The following is a 24,444-nucleotide window of genomic DNA, read 5'->3' on the forward strand; positions in this document are numbered from 1 at the left end:
GTGGTGTTTTATTGACGTGGCGGTTGTGCACAAGTTGTTTTAGCTTGTTCGTGAGACACTGAGTCAATTCTTTATTTCTGTGTGAACGTTATAAAGCAGCGGGGAGGACGAGCTCGAGCCCAGCTGGAGACAGACACGCCTGTTGCCGTGAGTCCGTCCAATGGCGCCGCGGCTACATTAGCATACAGCCAATGGCTGCAGGGATGCAAATGTCCTCCTGACACGCTTTTGTCCCGGACAGCTTTAATGTGAAGTTGCCAGATTTATCTCTCAGTCGCAGCACGCCGGGACTAATGATAAAGACCGTGTCGAGTCGAGAAGATACGAGGATACCTCGCCAGTGTTGCTCCGTTTGCCTTCCGGTGGATTTAGATTGTATGTACAACATGACATTTGAGGAACTAAATGGGGATTATTCTCAAGAAAGGTAAATTACTTTTCCTAACATTATATCGCATTATAATGTGCAGAGACGTGTGTGTGTGCATGCTGTAGTGTCTTCGTGCCTGCCACTTGTGAACCTGTTGCTTTAGGAGCGATAACAGACGAGCAGCCTGGTTTTTCCTTCATTATTTACTGTGCAGCAGCGAGCTGCGCTGCAAACTACCATTAGTACCACAGCGTCGTCAAAGTCAGCCTGAAATTCACTCTTTCACACTCCTACGTCCGAGTAAAAGTGTGCGGTTTGAACATTAATGTTAGTTAAAGTTGTATTTTCCGTGGTTGGAACTTGTCGGTTGAGCTCAAGCCGACGCTCGGAGCCGAGCTGGAGGCTGGAGCTTGGAGCTATTCTCACCGTCCTGAAGCTGTGTGTGTCTGCGGTGGTTTTAACGTGACTTTTATATATGTGTGTGTGTGTGTAGAATGGATACAATGGCGAAAGCTTTGGAAGAAGTCCTCACCTCCGCCCTGTCGCAGGGCTGCATTACAGTCGGAGTCTACGAGGCTGCCAAGTCTCTCAACGTGTAAGTACAAGGTTACATCAGCTATCACCGAATAACACCCCTGACACACTTTACGAACACACTCGTGCCCAGCTGTGGTAGTAACGAGTCTGTTTTTGGTTTCATTTCTCCCCCTCAGAGACCCTGACAACGTGGTTTTGTGCATCCTGGCCACGGATGATGAGGATGTTAAAGACGTGGCCCTGCAGATCCACTTCACCCTCATCCAGGCTTTCTGCTGCGAGAACGACATCAACATCCTGAGAGTGAACAACACCAGGCGTCTGGCACAGATCCTGGATGGAGTAGGAGCTGCAAAGCAGAGCCAGGGTGAACCTATGGACCTGCATTGCGTCCTTGTCACTGTAAGTTATACTGTTATGTTGTGATTTTTACACAAAGTTCTGATGCACATAAGTGAAACTGACTCTGAGAACTTGCCGGTACTCGTTCTTGTGCACTTGGTAAACATGAATAGGACTCCTCCCTCTAATGACTTCTGAGGAATTTCAGTGGTAGGGAGTACCTTGTATCTACACACGCAGGGACTGTTCTCTTCTCAGTGCTGTGGAAACCAACAGAAACTGACACTTATGCATCTAAATCCGGTATTCTTTTTGTCTTTATTTTCAGAGTCCCCCCACTACTTTATGGAAAGACCCTGCTCTGAGCAAACTCAACCGACTGTGCAGAGAGAGCCGCTGCATGGATCAGTGGGTGCCCATCATCAATCTGCCTGAAAGATGAACTTTTCCCTCTTTAAGAAGAAGAAAAAAAATAAAACTGTCCAGAAAAGGAATTGCATCTGCACAGGAAGAGTTGTGTGAACCCTGATGGACACATATTACCACCCAGAGATCAAATTCCAAAGCGCTGCTGACAGGAAATGAAAATTTTGAAGGAAACAAAACCCCCCCCTGCTGTTCGCGTGGGGGTCTCTTCACAAGACAAAAATAGCAAAGAGTTGGACTTCCACTTTGGACAGGACTGTTTGGAGTTTTGTCTGTCAGCCATTGCAACAGAGATGAGATGGCAAGGCTCTTGTACCTTTTGTGAGGTGGAAGTGATGATGGGGGGGGGGAAAGCATTTGTGCTTTTTTCATGTGAATCCGGAAACAGTACAGAAGGATTATATCACGTGTCTGTTTGGTAAAGCCTCTGTGACCGGTCAGAGAAGTGTGGAGAAACCAGAGCACGGAGCTGTGGAGTGGACCAAGGCTTCGGCCTCTCTCTGAAGAAACAAAGCACTTGTTGAAACACTGGACCTATTGCAATTTTACTTATTTGATTAGAATTGTTGATGTTGATGTTGCTATTGTCATAATTTAAAAAAAAAAAAAAAAAAAAGGGAAGGGCTACACATCCAGTGAAGACATTCTGTTTATTTGGTGTTTCTTATACCATTTTTTTTTTTTTTTTTTTTTTTTTTGCCACAAGTGAAATAGTTCCTTTGTTACAATTTAAGTTATTTCTAATTATATTTAAGTGTATTTATGTTTCTTTTATACATTAACTATTTGCGACATTCAAATAAAAACACGTATGTATTGGTGCCAATAAAAGAGTATTTTTTGGAAAAAGACCTGCATGTGTTTTTTTGTTTTTTTATTCAATTTTAAAATTCTGAGCAAGGCTGAGCAGGATTCTGAACTTTACCAGCTGTAAAAGAGGAGTCACGTGCAGATCACAGGGGTCACGCTGGCCTCTGTGGCCTCGCTGGCGAACAATAATCCTCAGCCCTCTCTCTCCACAGGCTTCTGCCTCGGTCAGCAGGACCGTGTTCATTCATCCACACACGTTCCTCTTTTCACCAATTCCCCGTGATTTGTGGCACAGCTCAGGCCTCGTCCTCACCAGCTGACCGAGACATGTGACGACTGCGTGTGGATGTGGTTTTTCCACCTCGCAAGTCTATAGACTCTTTGTCATTCGGCAGGACTTTATCATTGAGACTGCAAGGTTACATCAGGTGACGGTGTTTTAATTGTGTTGCTGGTTGCATCTGCCCTCGGGACGATCAGCACCTGACTGGAAACACTTGGAACATTCTGTGAATCAGGGTTTGACCTGCTGGTTGTTGAGCAACTGCTCCCGCCGCGAGCCCACTTCTTTTCTTAAGCAGCCAGGTCTCGTGTCACACACGCACACACACGCACACACACACACACACACACACACACACACACACACACACACACACACACACACACACACACACACACACACACACACACACACACACACACACACGCAGGTGATTGAAATTGCATGATGTCACCTGGTTGATGTAAGGCGGGCATTCCCCCTGAAAGTGTTGAGTCATGGTCATGCATAGAGAGAGAGAGAGAGAAAGAGCGGGAGGGAGGGCGCGAGCAGAAGTTGTCCTTGAGTTGCACAATCCAGCTGAGCTTTTCATGTAACAGAGGTCATGTGACAATATCACATTCTGCTACTGGATTTTCTCTGAAATCTAACAACTAAAATCAGAAGTATGATTAAGTAATCTTGCAGAATTTTGTTGTTTTGTACTTGTGCTTGAGCTGAGCCATTATCGCCACTGACCTCATTAATGTTTTGTGTTACAATGCAATTATTTATCTTGGTTCCCACAGTCATAGCCACTCAGAACCCATATTAGAACACTGCATGAATTGATGAATTGATGGCGACAGCACAAAACTGACCACAACGGTTCTGCTCCGCACTCATTAACATGTAAATAAGCATGTTTCAAAGTTTCTCCCTCACAGGACAAAGAGACAATCAGACAGAAACTCACATTCGCCAGAGTCACCAATCGACCTCAAATGGATGTTTTTGGACTGAACTATCCAAGGAAAACCTACGCCTACCACTAGCCCACTGGGTGAAACATAACCAAGATTATTTCATATGCTGCACTGTGTTCAACAAGCATATAACACACAGATACCTCTGATAACATACAAGGTCTAAGTGAGAAAGTAAACCAACAAACAGAGAAGCAAATATCAACATGTTCCTATGTGAAGTGAGAAATGATTTGAATATAGCTCAACAATGTTTGCTATGTCTAAATGTTTCCATGCCCTAGAAAAGCTCCTTGTGGCTCCATGGTTTTACTTGGCACTGTGTGAAAAGTCTCCCGGTGTGTGACTACAGGGTGTGACGCCGATTGATGTAATGTGGCATTGTTAGCTCAAAGGGAAAAGGTTATTTTAAGACTGGAGCAGCGGAGGACAGGAGGACAAGTGTTGTGAAGCCAAATTCTGGACAGTTGGTTGAAGCAGTTATTCACTCCGGCTCGCTGTGCTGCAGTGTAGGTCAGAGTTCATGCGCAGCATTATGTGCGTGTGTTTTAAAAATAGAGCAGAGTTTCATGATCTGATAAGTCACGCTGTACTTTGAATGGTCATTTGTGGTGCAACCCGGGGAACATACTGTGTTCAGCATAATGTATTGAGGGCTGTATTGTTCTCCGTCTCTGTGGCAAACATTACAGAAGCCTGTGCACTGCTCAGATTAGGAAAAAGAAGGTGAAGCTAAGATAATACTATTGCAAAACTGCAACACTTATAAAATAGAAAGGCTTTTGTGTGTAGCAAATGCAACTCAACAGGAATTTAACCTGTTTGAAAGACAGCCTCATGCAGCTTTAGAGGCATTTCTAGTTTGGGGGAGTTAATTAAAACATATATATTTAAAAACAGCTGCATCAGCTTCTAAAAGGACCCATGAGAGATGAATGCACAGCGTCTGAGCAATGATTTTGCCTGAAAAGGGAGGTTTCTTGGAAAAAAAAACCCCCCAATAAAATCAATATCTTAATGATGACACTGCAAAGCTTTTAGAAAACCATTGATGGATTCCACACAGCTCTTCAATAAAACGATACCTTGATGTTATTTTAGAAAACACATCTTGCCCTGCATTTCAAAGCTGAATTCATCTCAGGGATTGTAAAAGGTTTGTTATATTCAGAGTTGAAAGTAGTAATATTGTAAACAATAACAGTGTATGCATGTGCTAAATTTAGAACATATTTTCAGCTTTAGGGTGCTTGTTCTTTCCTGCAGAGAATGTCAGCATTGCTTGGAAGGGAGGGCTCATGGAAAGGACAGTCCGACACCAAGGAACGCAATGACAACCTTCCAAATATAACACATACTCATAGGATTCTCCGTGTGCTTTCCACAGCAAGTACACTGTCGGGTATTCATGCCGGTACTACACATCCATACTGAGGACACGCCACTCCTGAACAAAAACACTCACGTTTACCTCATTTAACCCCACCCTGCATGATCCCAACTACCACTTGAAGCAACAACGCTCAATGCATCATCTTCGACTTCTCTGCAAGTCCTCCACAAGGTAATTACCACTAGGCATTATTAAATAAATGTAAACAAAGCATATTAGATTTAAGTGTCATGCAGAACTTAAAATTGCCCCCAAAATACCCAACATTGCTATTCATGTTTTGGGGTTTAATTGTTAAACAAGTAACAACTTATAATTAAAAAGGTGCACCAAGTATCAGCAGTCACCACTCTGACTTGAATATGTGTAATTATCACAACTGAAAACGTCAACGATGTAAAACTGAACAAACTAGCTTCACGATAATTTCCAGACATGGCTTCCTTGAACTGGTAACTGATATTCTTAACAAATCTGGACCTGTACCTGAGGTCTCTCAATTTGGAGAATCCGAATGACAACAGTGAATCAGAAAAAAAAAGGGGTGCTGATTTGAAGAAGAGCAGACAAATAGGGCTTTGTGCCACGATGACTCTCATTACGGTGGCCCTTAAGACTTGTACAATATAACACACAAGTCTGTCACACATTTGTACGAAGCAGAATATTCATTCATCTGCATTACTTGTAATCACATGATACTTCCTCATCGTGAAAACTCTCCTGTAACTCTACTTTAAAAAAAAAAAAGTGTAAGTGAGATTTTTCCCAACGTAAAAGTGGTAAGCACCTTAAAAAGTCACTGAGGCTGTGGAAAACTGTGGTATGGCTGACATCAGTGAGCTAAATATGTAGCTGGGCGGCCTACCAGAGGAACTGAGGTGCCACTGCAGCCCACAGCCTCCCCACCCTCGCCTGGCCGGTCCTCCCCTGCCTCCCCCACATCAGCACATTCCTGCACACTGACACTGTAACTGCCAGTGCAGGTTTTCACAGTGGGGCACATGAGCACCGAGCAGGGCCCGCCAACCGTTGGCTGCACAGCCCCGCCTCCCTCCGCTTCTCACATTGCTTCACAATGACCGACTGGGATTACGGCCGAGGCTGGACTGAGCTGGCCTTCAGGGGCATTCATGCTTACAGAAAACATCCCGGCGCTGTGCTTCATCTGCACAGGAACATCTTCACCGTGCACGACACACTCACTGTTTCTGTTGAAGGTGTTTGAAAACAATGCACCAGATTTCCCTGCAGTTTCAGAATTGAGCACAATCTGTGAGAAACCAGCAGGTGGAAAGATTTCACATTTTAAACAATAAAAAATAGGTTGCATTGTTGTTCATCACTGCTTGTCTTTATGTGTGAGAACTGTCACATCCTGCTTCAGTGTTTCTGCAGGTTTTACAATAGGTGACAACGTGCTGCTGTGCCTAAGCGATCCTCCCATTGTGTGCAGCAGAAAATTCGCCAAGCTGTGTGTTCACCATCTGGGCCGAGACGAGGTCAGGGAGACCCGAGCGGCCGCCAACGGAGAACGAAAACAGACTCTCAGGCAGACGCTTTCCCAAAATACTCACTCCACTCTCCAAGAGCGGAAGTCAGGGTTTGGTGCGCTCTATATTTAGCTTTTGTGCTTTTTTGCTTGTGAGAGGCCTAACGAGAGGCTCGAGGACCCCCCCCCAAACTCAGATGTAAATAAGTAACTAATGAGAGGAAATGACCTCCACATACAACACTAACAAACGAAACCACAATCACAAGAGACAAGGTGATGGGGAGGAGAAAAGGGTTTCTCAAGCCCCCTTTCTGGGAGTGGCTGCCGTGCATATTTTACATTGCGAGGCAGATTAGCTCACTTTCCTTTTCAGGTAAAACACATCACAAAAATGCAAACGAGTCATTTTGGTGAAAAGATAATACACACAAGGAACTTCTGCAGCCTCGTTGGTTAAAAGCTCTACCCCATGTCGTCAGCTCGGCCTGAAATTCTCGGGACGGTGACTTTTTCCACAATTTACACCAAACATCTGTCGTTGTGTTTAGCTCCACTGTTAAAGGGGCACCTTAAAAGATTTAGACACACAAATCCTGTATCATTATGAATGAATAGTGGGGGGATTTCAACATCTTTGTAAATCACCTTGTAGTCTCCAGAATATCTCTTAAGACTAGTGTAGACACAGGGACAGCTCTCTTGTTTTCAACACTGAAGTTGAAAGTTGACACTAACTTCCCATCTTAGGCTTTTAATTTCTTGTATCTTTGAGGTCATGTGAATACCAAAAGTTTATACACAACACCCTCTTCTGTATTTCCTAACTCACCCAGTACAGCAGATAACCACCGACCTGCATCCACTTCTTGCAGAGATTTCTTCACAGGCAGTTTTTCTCCTTCACTCTCATGTAGGAATGCCAACAGTGATCAGACGTGTCCCGGGATGGTTTTGTTGTAACTTGTGCACTGAATTCTGGATTTCTGGTGTTTGCATGTTCTCCCTGTGTGCACAGGGTGTTTCTCCCAGTTTTCTCCTTCTCCCGCAATCCAAACACATGCTTGTTATTTGGCTATGGTACATTTCCCGTAGGTGTGTGTTCATATGATCATCTTTCAAAGTATTCCACCACCTTTTATTAACTAATTTTACCCAAATGTTTTAGCTGGGCTGTAAAATTGAGTAATGAGGGTTGATCGATATGTCGGCCCCTTTGTAGGATTGGAAACTGATGTCAATGGTCACAGTTCTAATTAAATTTTTAACTTCAAATAAAAAAAATGTTTGAACTGTTTTATGAATTCTGATTACACACAACCTAAATTGCTCTGGCAATGGGGAATTGCACCCTGTAGATTCCAGTTTGAAGTAACTGTGTTACAGCAGGGAAACATTAAAAAAACAAACAAAAACAAAACATCTCCCGAAAAGCAAAGTAACTGGTAGTATTAAGACAGTGGTCGTCCAAATGTTCCAGCTGTGTAGCACAAGTTTTATTGAGATATTAGTACATTATTGTACTGTAGGAATGCTTCACTTGATTAATCTTAGTCTTCATACAAATGTTGGTATATTAATAAAGACATTTATCAAAATGCAGATTCTGAGTTAAGTTAATCTATTGATGGCACAATGAGGCTGTTACAGATTTGCAGTGAATGGACAGAAATTACAACATGGCAGTGGTAATCTGATTTTTTTTTTTTTTTTTCCTTAGGTGGCATACAGGATTGCTTTATTGCAAGTAGGAACAACTGACTGCTAGACACAATCATAAAAAAACACAGATCGATTTTAACACTAGATCTTACCGAGTCGAAGACCTGAAAGTACCCTTTGGAGAAGGCAACAATAACAAAACTGCTGCAAAGCTGAGCACCAGGTAAAAGAAAGACAAATGAACATGACCTGCTAGTAACATGTAGACAAAACAGATGGCACAATATTGACACAAATCGCTTCCATACCACAGAGAAACACTTGATAGATTTTTTTTTTTTTCTTCTTCCATAAGAAAGTAGTACTCCCGTTTAGAGATTTCTTCACGACACAAGGCAAACTTAAGTAAGGCTTTAGAGTGAGGAAAAAGTTGAAATCATACTTAATATATTCAAATTCTTTCAAAAATCTTTTTTTTGGTTAAAATTACAAAAGAAGGTATTTTCTCCCAGCGAATAGCAACACGCAAGACATGTTAGACTGAAGCTCTCCAGCCAACACATGTTCACGTATAACTTGGGAAAAATTAAGAAAGAAAAGTTCAAGAGGAGTCTCAGGAGAGTGGTTTCACCAATCGACAAACACTTCTGAGCCTGTACCTCAAACACTGGTGCCAAAAGATACCTTAAGGACGATGCTGTGCAGCTTTCACATGACTAAGACACTTGTGTTGGGCGCGCAGGCCAGGCTCACAGTGCTGATTAATACTTGGCGGCACAGTCTGCGTCATCAGCCTCGTTATACAAACAGAGGAAAACATGTTCGTACCACATAACGTGTTGCGAAGGAATGGCTCCAGGTTCAGAGAGGTTTTAAGATACATGCAGTGTATCACTGCTTTGGACCCAGGGTTTTCATTACAGTGTTGACTTGCATTTAATGTCGTCTTCATTCACTGCGACTTGATGGCTGACGCGTTTCCCTAAAGCTCGGAAATCTGCATCGAAGCAAAGATGAGCTTGGATTATGTTTATATGCAAATGATTTCATCAGCTTGAAGCGACAATGTGATCACACCGCAAACAGTCACGAGGGAAACACAGAATTCAATCGGATGCAGATTGTCGCGGGCCAGTCGGAGCTGCTGCGGCTGTGACGAGTTGTAAAATACTTCGAAGTTTCAGCAGTTTGATTTACCGCTATGCACTACTGCCACAATCAGCTCTGCATCGTGGCACGTAGAGCTCAATGTAAACCCTGATCCCAGTGATCTAAACTACACAGACACATAATACTAGCTGGAACGGTTTCGGACACATTCACTGTAAAGGACAGAGTGGAAACTTTGGCTGTACGAATCCATTTAAGGCAAATCACAGAGATATAACAGTCACTGCCCACTGGAGATGAGACTGTACAGATGAAGAATCGAATCCATCACAGAGGACTGTGAGAATATTCACTGATCTTTAATGGACAATACCTCTGCAGCCACAAGTTGGTTGTTAGTGGTCAGAGCTCAAGCTGAACAGTGTCACTGGGAAGGCAGATGGCCTTTGGGGAGAAATACGGGCTAACGGGACAACTGCACAACATTTATTTGCTTTTTAAAAGAAAGAAAAGAAAAAAAAAAAAGATGGTTGTTAACAGAACAGGTGAACACGTGGTAAAGACACGATCACAGTCCACCCCTCAATCCTCCCGACAAAAAGGGTTACAGCAACATTAATAAGCAAACAAAAAACCAAACCAAAAACAACACATTGAGGCGAAGTGGGATCCACTACAATATAGTGCAGGGTTTTTTGTCCTTGAAGGGATTGTCTGAAGCGGGGATGCCCATAAGGAAAGGGTCATTTCTGGCGTTCTCGTTGCAGTAGTTCATGAGGTCTGCAGACGCCTTGGATACCTGCAGAAAACAAAGAGGAACTCAGAGCCAGACTTTTTCTCATGCTTATACACATAATCAGCCAATGCAGTGATAAACATGACCCGTGTTTATGTGTATGCAAAAAAATAAACTCTTTAAAGCTGGCATTTTGAAAGACTGTGAGGCTACCGAAATAAACTACCAATTATGACGCAGACTGCAGCAATTACCCACCACAAGTTTGAAAGTACCTTAATGCTATCCGTTATCAGAGTCAGTACTGAGAGGATTTATCATATTGGAGGGACTGAAAACTATCTGACAGAACTCAGGGGCTCCCCGGTCACCAACCACCACACCGGCTCTCGACTTGCTGGAGTTCTCTTAAAATCACTTTATATACGATTTTTTTAAATGACATTTGCAGCACAGACAAGCCTGTTAGTCATTTCAAAAATCTCCGGATACTATTTAGCAGTGAAGGAAAACACCAGTCAGTTTTGTGGTCGTGTCCATCACACATCATTTGGGATGAAATATGGATGAGTTTCACAAACTGTTTCATCGACGCATCCAAACGTTTACTCTTTTTTGATGAAAAGGCGCGTTTGTGTGTGATGCGTGCATTAGAAAGCCAGAGATCACATCTGTGATCATTTCGTAGATATCTGCAGAGTTGTAATAATTACTCTCATAAGAACAGACCATGCAGCCTTGCAGGCACCCGCCACCCCCGGTGTGGACCGCCCCGTTTTAAAGAAATCTTTGCGAGCACACACTGTTCTCCAAAATTACTGAGTGATCTTTTCAATCTCAATGTCATTTGGCTCATCTCCAGTACTTCATACACTTATAAAAATATAAATGGAGGTGAATAATTATAAAAGTGACTGAAATGATAATACAAAAAAAGAAAAAAAAAAAGTGGTTGGAGGATGCACACGGCATAAAAGGAGACAGTGAGCAGATGAACGAGCAGACGGAGACGGCGTGCATGTAAAATGGCTTTGTACCTTTATCCTCTCAATGCTCGCCTCTATTCTAAGCTGTTGCACCGTCCTCCGGGCAAGGGCGATGTTGTTGGAACTGTGAGCCTTTGAAGACATCCTGGGCAATACCACACTGGAAAGAAAAGAAGAAACAAACGTTTAACACTCGCAAGGATGTAGCTATGAGACCAAACAGGTTGTGCGTGCTGACTGAGCACAATGGCATTTGTGTCATACCTAATTTGTGTAATTGCTTTTAGTTGATTTAGAGATGAATCTGGTGTTCTTTTCAGCCTGTACAGGCTTTGATAAAGTATGTTTATTAAGTAAAGTACAGAGAGTTAAATCAATGATTTCAGCCACTATGTGCCAAAAAATACAACAGTATGAACAAACTACACATTGAGTTTAAATGGAGTGATGCTGTGACATGCGCTGCAGGTAAACGTTGCCCACAACTTCTGCTGCTTAGTTCCTCTTGTCTTGCACGACTGAGGTCCAACAGTCAGTAAACACACAAGCCTGAGGCACATTCATACGAATGCAAATTCATTATTTGCAAAGGTTTCAGTTGTGTGAGAGCATGCAGGGGAGAAGATCCAGGGTTTTAAGGGTTGTGTCTGCAAGTAAACCGACAACAAACAGAGAGGAATAAACACACAGAGGTTCGGCAGTGTCGTGGCTTCGGCGTTGAAAAGAGTGTAAAGCTGATGTGTGCAGGTCGAGGCACCGCAGATAGTCTGAGTTTTGATTCCGCTTCCTGCTAATCATTAACAGGCTGGATGGGAACAAGCCCGAACACATCCTGCAGTCCATGTGAGAACTCTGGCTCCACTGCTCCCTCGCTTCCTTTTACTGCCACTTGTCTGCGCTTCTCATAAACTCACGCACATTTCCTGTAACAAGTTTTTTTGTTTTTTCTTTCTTTCTTTCTGTGCAATGCACTGGCTTCTTGTGACACTCCTCGCTTTCACCCGGGCTCTTCTCAGCAGGGAACAGGAAGCTTCACTGCCCAGCTTCTCAGAAGAATTCATTTTGAAATGCACAAGAACAGCATCTGCTGACCTTTTTACATGGATAACAGAAGTATGAGTATTAATTGATGTGATTTGCATATTGTCACTATGTTTCTCAGGGTGTTGTTAATGACTGTCCCAGTTTCTGCACTTGAAGCAAAAGCAGGCTGGACTTCTGCTGTCAAGGCGCCAAGACTCTGGAGAAACAGAGACCTGAGCCACTCACAACATTTGCGTGACACGAAAGAAAAGAAAAAAAATAATAATTATTGCGCGAGTCCGACTGAAACTTAAATTCAAAAGTACACGCCAACATGCAAGCTGGATTGGAATCAAAGTTTACAAAGTCACATCAACACACCCAGATAATTCGATTAAAAGTTGATTAAAAAAGTTAAACTAAAGCAAAAAGCAAGACAGAAAACAGGAGCCAACGCGGCAGGTTGCACGTATCTTGTGCACACACACTGCCATTGATATATGACTCTGATTGTGGTCTATGACTCTGTAAGTCAACTAGAGAGCTGAAAGGGAGCACATCACCACCCGTCTCCTGGAGGCGCCATGATTTATACAATAATTCAATTCCATTCCTGGGAAAAGAATTTAAATGCTCCAACTGCAGCTTAGAAGCTCAATGAAGCTGCACAAGTAAAAAAAATACTGACTGCATTTTATTTTATCCCGAAAGAAAACGTGCGTTAAGATTATTACTTTTGTTGAGCTTATTGGAGTCTTAAAGTCGATTTCATCTGTGTGCCGGATGGTGCGATTCCGCTTCGGTTACATCAGCAGTAAATGGGAGTGAAAATGCAGTAAAATGTAGTACAACAGTTCAGATTGACACAGAAGAGCACATAACTATAAACAGCAGCTCTTTTTATAGTGAAGAGCAACACGTTGGGCTGCACGTTTGCTGTGTTCAGTCTGCGGGTCGGAGCCCCTCCCGCCTACACACCGCCTGTCGTTTCAACTACAAAGTGAAGGAATGAAAGAAAAAAAAAAAAAAAAAAAGAACGGGCATAAAAAAAGGAGGGAGGATTTCCTTTTTCAGTCATCTCATGCAGACGGCCTGATTAGAGAGTTTGACCTCTCGCTGCTGATAGGAGCTCATCCTGAAGGAAACGGAGCCCGGGATGACTCAAAGGGCTGAAATGTCACTGGCGACATGTGAGCGAGACATGAAAGGGTGTTGTAGCAGAGCACGGCTCGAACAACCACCCTAAGAAAACTTTCTCAGCTTACTCACGCAGGAGAGGCGCCACGGGTCAAAAAGATGAAAACATCTTTTATCTCTTCACGACAAGTGGAGGCGTTTATTTACGTAAAATAGAGGATACCTGCATCAGGTGTTCTCCGTCTGAATGCCATAGCATGTTTGCAAGGCAGACTTTGAAAAGAAGTCTTTTAAAAACAGGCCACAAGAGTTTCATTCTCACGTCATTAGATCATTTGAAGTGTTTCACCCGTCCTTGTTTTTTTTTTTTTAACCAATAACGGGTTGAGTTGCTGTGGTGGTTGACTGGGAATCTGCCCAACAATCCAGCAAATAGAAAACAGCTCAGTCATTACTTTCTCCCTTTGTTCTTCAGCTCCTCCAAAACCTTTTCTGAGCTGGCAGTTTCCTGCTACCCGGCAATCACACTGGCGTTTCAGCACCACGAAACACACCGGACCGCATACCTTGTGAATTGTGTAATATGCAAAACACAGTGCGAGCAGAAACCGCTGATCAAGTGCAGCAATGAATGAAGGGATGAAAAGGAGAAAAGCAAACATGCTTTACAAAACAGGACTACTGCAAATACCTCCTTTCTCCTGAAGGCCATCCCTGTACAGATTCAAGGAGTTGGATTAAAGACTACACCCGTTTTGCCAACCAATTAACTTCTGTACAAAACAATAAAGGGGTTCCTAATCATAGATCCTAACCACAAATAAAACTGAATTACACTCTTATTAACTGAGAATAAGTGTGAGCAGCTGGTTTGGCAGGGATGGGGGGGGGGGGGGGGAGGACGGTCTCGGAGCCCTCGAGTTACTGCAATGAAACAAAGTGTGCTCTTCAGTTTCCAACCAGCAGATCTGTGGGTAACTGATACAACCTCTGAGGCAAGCATCAAGTGACACCGTCGCCGCCGCCGACTCGCTGTTCAGTATTAGTGTTGGTACCCGGCACCCCGACCCCGGGTGTCCACAGTGGAACAATTTCATTTATCTGTTTTAAGAGTAGACGCCCGATTATATTTCATTCACTGGGGATGGCACAGTTTCAGTAAAAGTTGCGGACGTGGCTTCAGCACATTGTGAGGATGAACACGTGGGCTCATGGTGCGGCCTGAGAGGTGACAAGCTTTTGCCAGAGAAACACCATGGAGAGTATAATTCAGATCATTCCGGATATTTTAAGAGCATAAAGCACAGAGTTGTGTCACTTGTTGCATTTTTTTTAATGGACTGAAATGAAATTGATAATTATTTTGGAGCATTAGTTTTTCAAATACATTTGACACCATTACTGTATGTCATCAGACCTGATCTGCAGACTTTTCCTGCGGCTGTGAGCCGCCGAAACTCTGCGGTGCTTCCCGAGGGAGAGACCCTCCCCACACCTTGGAAAACACTGAATCAGGTCAATGTAGATGTGAGGCGCAGTTTAAAATTCACATGGAGGCTGTGACGTGACTCATGATTTGTTTTTGTTTTGTGTTTCTTGACCTGCACAGTGAAATTTCCATCTTAAGGTTAATTTGTTTTTCAGTTTTACAGAACTGCCATTAGAAGGTTGGCGCAAACATATTTCAACATATCCGTGTGTGACTCAGCAGTCATTGTTGTACCAATGCTCAGTCTATTCATATATACAGTAACACTGATGAGGTCATTTCTGGCTAATACAACACACGATTTACCATAATTGGTAAATCATGACACTTTTCTAAAGAAATATACACAAAACCTCGTTGTCCTTCCTGGTTTCACAGTTTGCGTGCTAACCCGATGAACGTATTAGCTATCAAGTACGGTAATGGAGGAAACGCAAGAAACCTGGGCCAAAATGTTGCAGAGGACTAATTTGACATGAAATACAGCAAGATCTTTTTAACCTATTTTATCAAGGTTTGAAATACCGTCAGGTCTATCATTTAAGACTGGGTTAGGATGGCGTTAAGAGTCTAGTTCTCTCTGGCACCAAAGCGTCACTTCCACCAGCATGTGGAGATGAAGGAGGCAGGACTGAAATGCCACCAGCACGGAGAAGTGATTTTTTTTTTTTTTTTACAGGCACAGCATCCACAGCGAGAAACCTCAGTGAAATTGTGCAGCCTGTGTGATGTGATGCCAGCTACAAGCAGCCTGGCTGAAGCTCTATGGGAGGGCACCAACGTGTGAGTGTGTGGCATTAAGCACCACCATGTACATATAGGAGTCTGGTGGAAAGAAGGAAAAAAAAGTCACCTCTAAAGATCAGAAAAGAAAAAAAAAAAAAGACCACCGCCTTTAACGCACCCCACACACACACACACACACACACAAGCAGGCGGGACCACCTACTGCACAGAGCGGCGTCGGCCCCACCGCCCTGTTCTACCTTAGACACACAAACCCACCCGCACACATGTGATTCATTAGCACAGTGTTCAAAGTGCCAAGAACAGGGAACCTTTATGAGTCAATGCCATTAACACCAACACTCCCGAGATGAAAACCTCTGTGTCTCGTACTGCCGTACAGCCATGGAAGACTGAGGAGTCCGCCCTGTCAACCGTACAGTACATGAGGTCTCTTCAATGAGCATCTGAGGGTTTTTAGATTTGAGTTTTGTGATCAAATAAAACTGTACCCCCAAGGCTTTTGCATTGCTGGGTACATTTACATTTGCTCGGAGAGTTAGGCAGGGATCATGTCTTTTATTTAAAAAAAAAAATCAAATCTAAAGCCTCCCATTTAGTCCAGCCCTAAATAACAGATTGGTACTTTTCTACCCACCCTGATGTGGTTTGTAGGACTATAAAAACTCAAAGCACGAGTGACTCTATTTAAGGTTTCAGAGAAAAAAAAATGAGGTTCACTCTAGAATGTTATTTTTCTTAATAACCTAAATAACTGACAGAAGTCCTGGAAGAAATTCTTCTTCAAAAGATGCATGTAATTGACCCTGCGTACAGTGACTGGAGGCGACAGAAGAGCTGAAAAATATTCCTCAGGAACCCACAGGCTCCATGCAATGGTTGTGAGGATAAAACTTTGACGCAAAACTTCAGTAAAACTTTCACATCTTGAAAATAAGATGCAGCTAAATCAACTTAAGCAAATGGCAGATGCTCACACGCAGGCCAGAGACGTGTCCCGGCTTGAACTCCCCATGTAATTAGTGCTTTGACAAACCACGTCGAGAGTTAATGTCGACGGTAGTGAGAAGATAGTAAATGAGTTGCAGTGAAGTGGTTCTTCACAAATGTGAGAATAGACTAATGCAGTAAATGTCTCCCCGCCCAATAAGACTGACTGACATGTGTTGTCTGCGTCAGTCGTTCAGTCTTTATCTGCCCCATGGATGTATTCTGTTTTATGCTCATGGCAGTGCAAACGTCACTCCCTTAGAGTCAAGTCAACTTTTTTTTGTTTGTTTTTCTTTTTTGTCTGTAATAAAGAAAGAAGGACCAACCTCCAAAGAGACCTCACCCAGGCTGGAAAAGTTAAGAGCAGACACGGGCAAATGGTGACCTGCAGAGCATATGTGGGCCTCATCCTCAAGTTTCTAAGCACTGATATATTTTTGCATTTGCACAGGTAAAAGTGAAATGCTGGGCAATTAAATGATATTTCACCCAAGTACCAAATGAAGTTACTGGAAAGCTGCAATTATTTCAAGGTGGGAAAACAAATCTAGAGAATGCACAAAGTTAGAGACCTTAGAGATCAGATTAGCTCCCATAATTTTCATTCATGTTTTTGACCGAGTAGTAAAGACAATTTCCTTTTTCTTTTGCTTTAGTGTCCCGCGAGCTCATGGAAGCAGATCAAGGCAACAACTACGAACAACCTTCCTTTCTTTTTTCTTTCCAGAACGGTGAGCAAAATAAACTGGATTCTTTTCCAGTTTCTTCCTGAAACGCTCGAAGGTTTCCTGGAATGTTGAACCACCGCTTGCTGCCATTATGCACACACGCACTGAGAATGATTATGCCTAAGAACAAGATATTCTGATCTGCTGTGATGCAAGTCAAAGTCAACACATAAATGCATGTTACACTTCTGTTGAGAATACCCCAGAGAACTCTCTTTTGCCTTTGCAAATCAACTGACAAGTGAGGAACAGTAAACTGTGGAAAGGAAATACGCAGACAGCTGTCTGCAGCTTTGAACAAAAGAGTTCAAAGACCTGCGCTGCAGCTCCAAACCAGCATACTGGTTGTGGTCCCCCGGGTATCCACACACATACTTATGTTATCTCTCCCTCTTTCTCCTGTGCACCCCTCCCCCCACCCCCCATGAGCAGGAGTTTCCCACTTGGCAAGCAAAGCCAAAAGTCGCTCTCATGCCCTCCGTCTCCAGTCAGCACTTTTCCAGCCGAATGAGAAACCGTCTCTCGCTGCTTAAACAACAGGACCCTGTACTTCGGGGTTGGTGCTGATCGCATCAGAGGCACTGCGCTCTGCGTTACTATAAACACTGCCGTGTTCTCACCTGGTTACCCTGCTTATCAAACTCTGTATTCCTCAGTCATCAGTCCTGATGCTGAGCAAAGTGGGATTGTGTTTACCAGATGTAGACGACAGGTTCAGCCTGCAGAGTTTCTCGGTCTGTGTGAGGGTGAGGCGGCGGGGAGACTCTGTGGGATCACACTTGTTCAGACTGTGAGAAACACTCGTGTGACATCACTACTTTCCCACCAGAAAGAAGAAAGAAGAAAGGAGTAACTGTTGAGCCTTGGTTTGTCTGGCAGCCGATGTAATGTAGTTAATACTGCAAATATCGTGAAGGTCGTGTTTCCCAGGATCATCAGAACTGTGGGAATTATATTAAGTTCTTCTCAGAAACGACTCAATATTGATACAATTATTTTCTGCGTGGACTTTATTCACACACACACACACACACACACACACACACACACACACACACACACACACACACACACACACACACACACACACACACACACACACACACACACACACACACACACATCTCAAATCTTAACTGCACAGTTTACAGTAAAGCTAAAATATATTCTTTTGTTGACGAGTCAGTTATAGAAAAAATAACTCTGGTATCCAGAACAACTGTGATACTGATTTTCATCGTTTACTACAAACACTATTCTTCTGTTTTTAGCTTATGGGCTGACAGCAAAAACAGAACATTTAAGCTCAAACTTAAATTGGGATGTTTTTGTTGCAATACAATATATATTTTTAAGTCCAGATTGTTTGTTGTAAGTGCCGTAACTCTAGTCAAGTCCTTTATTTGTCACAAGCATACTTATACATGGTATAATATGCAGTGAAATGTGTTTAGCACCTCTTCCAGACCTAAACACACTAGAAATCGATGGAAAACGAATAAATCTGTATACACAAGGTGACTGTAAACAGCCTATTGTTCTATACTCACAATTAAATAACAAAGGTTTTTAAGATTGCATAAATATATATATATATATATATACACTACATATGTACATACACTGTGGAAGAAACTAAAAAGTTTAGATGGAAGTTGACACCATCAACTGCACCTACAGAGAAATTGCATTATGTTGTAAATAAGCCAAACTTGTGATCCCATAGGATACTTTTTATAGTTCTATCTTTTTATTACTGTAAACTGTGCATATTTTTCTGTTGATATTTTTATATCTTTATTTAAAGAGAAGAAGTTGTGGGCAATTTTATCATACATTGTATAATGACAATAAAACTATTCTGATGATTTCAACGTGATGGAGAATAAAGCTCTGTGATTCAACAAATAGTAATAATGCTATTTTACTCTTCATTCTTTTTCACTGAGTTTGGAGCCACCGAGCACAAGAACTCTGCATTCATCACTTGCAGGCATGATATTGAAAGTGAACAACAGACAGAGGAAGAATGGTGATCGTGCAAGCTGCAAAGAGGACTGTGACCAGTGCACCACCCCCACAGCTGCAGGTATGGCTGCTGAGATAAGAGAGGCTGACAGGACCCCACCCAGGCCGCTGGCTCCACACACAGCACAAAGGGGATACTAGGAAACCCATTGCTTGCTTCAAGTCAGCTCAATTGTGATTGGCTGACAGCTATGCATTATTTCTGCGCAAGCAAACATTTCCAGGAAAAGCTGCAGGACTGTGCAAAGGTTAATGGAAAGTTGTTCAGGTTAAACATGTGGCGCTACAAGTAACACAACTCTGTGTTATTTCTGAAGCACTGTGCAGAGGGCTGAGTTAAAGTTAAAACCACACGCTTCTCAGAATCTGGCTATACAATCCCATCGGTTTTGAACCTCGACAGGATAAAAAACACAATGCAGCATACTGTAGCACACGGCAGCACAGTTGCACAGTGTCTAGACGTAAGACTAGACCAGACTCATTTCTCCAGGATTTCTAAATCCTAAATTCATGCGCAATTACTTGAGGGCTCATTCCTGTCCAAATAAACTATGAATGATTCCTTGTTTCAAGCACAGACTAGATGGCTTACAAGTTCTGCTGCAGGAATAGCAAGTCGGCCGAGTTCATTATGAACTGGATTCAAATGTGCATGAAGACTCCAGGCAACAGAGGAAGGCTGCATGTCACACAAGATAAACTGGTTACATCCAGAAGATAGCGAGTCAAGCGAGAGAACCCGTTGTCTCAGACATGATGTGTTTTTAGGACAGGATGGTGCGACTGCATACCCAGATGTGATACAGTGGAGAGGAGCCGTGTGTTAGGACTTCTGACTGCCTGACAGATAACAGATAGCACAAGTCACATCCCGGTGTGTAAGAACGAAACAGAGGAGAAAATAGGAATGATGGGCCTTTTTTCCTCGATCTTTTCATTGTCTTGCTAGTGACGAACGCTAGAATTATTTTTAGATTGATGCACGTGTGTTGGCAGATGAATCATGGGTGTTACTGATGACGTCAAAAAACTATGTTGCTCTCAACTCATTTGACCTCTTGTACATCAGGGAGTCAGGAGGTGCAACCTGGCCTCTGTACTACTCAGCAGGCCAGTATAAGCCGCCAGGGTCAGCCACACTCTTAACCTATAGTTAAGAAAGCAAATGATACGTTGTGTAATCCTAAATGTAGGTAAAAATGTATTTAAATGTTGGTGGCGGGGGGGGGGGCTCAATTGCAACATAAATAAGTGAAGGATTATGAGATACCTGCTGCAAGCGTGGAGGGTGAGTAGCGGGGGGATGCTTAATATACAACACTCTAATGTATATTGACAAATGTTTTGACACAAAGACATTATGTGAGAGAGTTAAGCATCCAGAACACACTCAGGGACGAAAGTGAGCGCCACCTTCGAGCAACCTTTCCTATCAAGTAATAGTGAAGCATAAAATGTAATGACACAGATAAACTGATTCTGTTGGCATCACAAGTGGGTATTTATTAGCAAGACAGAGTGGCGACAAGGAGAAAAACAGATTGTACTGGGTGTTAGTTCTTCAATGCATTCCTTCTCGAGGAGGGACCGGAGCAAATGAGCTAATTATATAAAACAGTTTGTTGGTGTACAAGAATTTAGACACAACTCCCAGCTTCACAAGCAGGATGCCAAACGTCAACATAGAAAGTGACGCAGAGGGCTGCCAGCTCCTCGGTGATATCATTAGCAGTTGGAGTACAGACTAAAAATAGTCATCATGTCTGTTACTGCTGGCTGCTGTGCTGTTGATTTCAGCTAAAATAAAACGCCCTCAAAGTCTGACCACTGCGAAGGTTAGCGAGGGCTCTGCAGTTTCCACCGTGGTGCCTATGAGCCTCTGGTTCCCCAGTAATGGGCCATTATCAGGGCCATGAGCAGCCCAAAACAAACAGAGGCCTACAGCAGATAATGCCCTGCAGACGTCACTGCAGACGCACGGAGAGTGACATGTAGGAGACACGGGCGACCCAAACGGAGAGGCAGCCTAGCAGCATCTCGCAGCTCTGCCCTCAGAAAAACAAAAAGCATTGTTGTCCCAAAACGACACACACACAAAAAAAAAAAAGCTCAGTGAGAGCAGAGCGGACTTTGCTGGAAATGGCTGCCGGGAAAGAATGAATGGCGGTCGCAGTGAGCTGGAGACCGAGACCGAGTCAGAGATAAAAGTTTGTGTGTATGATAGAGATGGAGAGTTCAGCTGGAGAAAGCCGGCCCGTGCAGCTGTGTGTATGTTGCGTTTGGTGTCATGCCAAAAGTCTGCTGCCGGCGACAGGAACGCTATAAAACTTAAAGCTATTGTGAGCGCTCTGCCTCTCGCTTCAGCCCCTCTGGCCCGTGAAAGCTACTATTCATGACGAAGGCAGAGAGATACCACACAATGGATCTCCGTTTCTGGTCAAACACTGCCCTGCCTATATGGAACAATAAACAAACGTATTCAGTCTTTCCAGTCTCCTCCCCTGGGCAGGACTCTCTGCATGCACATTACTACTACAGCAGAGGTGAACCGCACCGGGCCGCAGGTCTGCCCGGCAGTTCATTCCCACGTTAGCCATCATCCTCGCTGGAAAAGGTTAAGCAACACCGATCATGGCCGGAATAACTGATAGTGGCTTGGACGTCACAGAATTCATTCGAAAACAGCGTAAAGGTCATAAAGGAGTTTGTTTTTCAAGTGAAGAGGAAATAGGATTAGTCACACCGTGACATAAAACAGGATGGCGCATGTGAGACAAATTCCATGTATGTCAGAAAATCCAAAGTACCCCTCAACCAGTCGACATCCAATGTGGCTTTTTATTCTATTCAGCTGAATGCAAAACATTTTTAATGCAAAAAAAAAACAACACATTTGTATTGATTATACTGTGTGTGTTATATAGTGTGTTGATTCAGTGCTAAAAATAGACGCCGGAACCCATTGTAAAAAAAAAAGAGAGGAAAAACAACATTACAGACCAAAGAAATCCGCCCTAGAATCAATAGCAGCAACCAACCGTATAAAAAAAGGATGACAGGATTAGTGGTGGAAGAATGCAGGCTGCACGGTTTCCTCTTTTCAGAAATGCAGGTTAGAAAGACAGAGAGGGGGAAAAACATGCAACAAATTACCCTTTCATTTAAAAAGTCAGATAAATCCCACATTGAATTTTCAGTAAATTGTGTTTTCACTGTGTGTGAGACATTCTGGTGGTTTCTCCATACAATGCATGCACGTCTGAGAAAGGAAAATCCTCCCAAAGCTGCAGAGTGACGTACACCGTACGAAGGACAAGGGCAGGTCCTTTGAATTTCAATGATGCAGAGAAGAGGGTGGGACCTCAAAATGATGACTGAATTGACTGTGGAACACAAATTACTGTGGAATTTGCAGCGTAATCAAGTCAGGTGGTAGCCCTAAAATAATTTTTTTTTTTTTTTTTTTTTACATTTTAGAACAACTATAAAGCTATATATATATACTTTTTTTTTTTTAACATCCAATGTTCAAACATTTCTTGCACTAGACAATTTTATTAATCAAAAAATCTTATTGATCAGAATGCAGCAAAGAAAAGTCTTTTAAATGCATGTACACACAGTTATACAGAAGTTTTCTCTGGTGACGGAAACGTACTGACCGTCTGTTAGCCCTGCAGAACACCCAGAAGCTCTCTCATGACACCTTTTTCAAAGTATGTATGCAAAATGTACTATGTGTAGGTGGAAAGTATGTGTTGGGGCATGTGAGTGCACAGATGCTACTATATTTTGTCCTTGGCTTCTGTTTATTACTGAAATGACTGCAATTTTAGAGATATTTGCCCCTCCAACACCAGCTGGGTGTCTCCAGTAAATGCAAATGTGGAATAACTGAAACTGGGCTGAAGAGAATGAAGAGAGAGCACCTGTAGCCACATTTCCCAGCACACCACATGACACATACGTCAGTGTTTTGTCACTGCTTCATTAAAGCAGCGGATATTTGAGAAGCTGCACTCCACTGTGTCGCGCCCATGGAGATATTTATTTGTCTACAAACTGATGACCTTTGTCCTCGTAAGCCGAAGTTCAACAGGCGAGCTGGGACAGTGGGGATTTCTCTTTTCTATTTGAACAGCTTCTTTAGAAAGGGAAACTTGGATGTGGGAATAAATTAAACTCAAGGCTACAGATATTAACACAGAGGAGGTGAAACCTGAAACAACTGAGATGGAGATACCTGAGATTTAGGTAAAAAAAGGTTGAATTATAAAATTCACCTAAGAAACCTCAGACAGCAGCATTTTTAAAACAAAATGCTCAACTTCACATGTGAGCTTTACTTCAAGCAGACAGGGGCTTTCGAAAGAACCAATTCACAAAACTAAACTGGTATCGGTTTTGTTTCTGTAATTTATACATCAAATGTAGGTTTTTGCCATCGGTGGGCTTCAGCAAAGGACTTACATATTGCACACGGCTAATGGTGCTAAACTTTAAACCTAATTTAGTATTAAAGTGTAAAAGCGACCAAAAATCACAGCTTTTTCAGAATTTATATCCAAAATGTAAAAAGCAATGTGATGCATTTTTTGCTGTGCAGTGTTGTTGAAAACTCGTCCAACAATATAAAATGTCAGTTAAAATCTCTATTATGACTAGCCATGATTTTGTTTTTGATTATATATTGAGATAGTGCTAAACATTTTTCCAGACTGTAAAAGGTAAAGTTCAGAGCAGACGAGCAATCAGCTGTCATATTTTGACTGTCCATGGGGTGGGAATAAGCATTAGGAAATGGGAAAATCCACGGGTGTCGTTATGGACTACTAACTGCAAGCAATGTGATAACCTTACTGCAAACGGCACCATGTAGGAGTTGCGTGCATTAACAAAGCATGTGACCTGAGTGTCACTATCTCTAGCAATGACTATATATGGTTCAGACCATGTTATCTGGAAGGAAGAAGGGACTTTTCTGAACAAACAGGGACAGGAATGACAGGCATGTGGATAGCGGACAGATCACTGCACGTGAGACCACTCGAGACCAGTTGCATGACAAGAAGAAATTCCTTGCAAATGTGCACACAAGTGCAGACGCACAGAAAACAGGAAGGAGTAATCAGAAAGTTTCTGCAGAGGCCCACTGGAAGTGCTGATGTTTCATTCCGAGGGTTATCA

At 42.8% G+C, this 24,444-nt stretch overlaps 2 protein-coding genes across 3 annotated transcripts in view; one reads left to right on the forward strand and one right to left on the reverse strand.

Moving 5' to 3' along the window:
- Positions 1-251: 251 nt before the first annotated feature.
- Positions 252-2,519, forward strand: gadd45aa (growth arrest and DNA-damage-inducible, alpha, a). The gene is made up of 4 exons (XM_080479909.1): positions 252-427; positions 864-965; positions 1,084-1,309; positions 1,578-2,519. Exons 1-4 carry the CDS (start codon positions 294-296, stop codon positions 1,689-1,691), a joined length of 576 nt encoding a protein of 191 aa, XP_080336035.1. The 5' UTR covers positions 252-293; the 3' UTR covers positions 1,692-2,519.
- Positions 2,520-8,093: 5,574 nt separating this feature from the next.
- Positions 8,094-24,444, reverse strand: part of gng12a (guanine nucleotide binding protein (G protein), gamma 12a) — a 28,610-nt gene continuing 12,259 nt past the window's right edge. For both annotated transcript variants that reach the window (XM_080461938.1, XM_080461937.1), the window contains exons 2-3: positions 11,164-11,272; positions 8,094-10,189 (exon numbers count right to left, since the gene is read on the reverse strand). In XM_080461938.1, coding sequence (XP_080318064.1) covers positions 10,064-10,189; positions 11,164-11,256 — 219 coding nt within the window. In that variant the 5' untranslated portion in view covers positions 11,257-11,272 and the 3' untranslated portion in view covers positions 8,094-10,063. The remainder of the gene's footprint in view (positions 10,190-11,163; positions 11,273-24,444) is intronic.

This window comes from Lipophrys pholis, assembly GCF_963383615.2.
Source record: "Lipophrys pholis genome assembly, chromosome: 1".
Lineage (NCBI taxonomy): Eukaryota > Metazoa > Chordata > Actinopteri > Blenniiformes > Blenniidae > Lipophrys > Lipophrys pholis.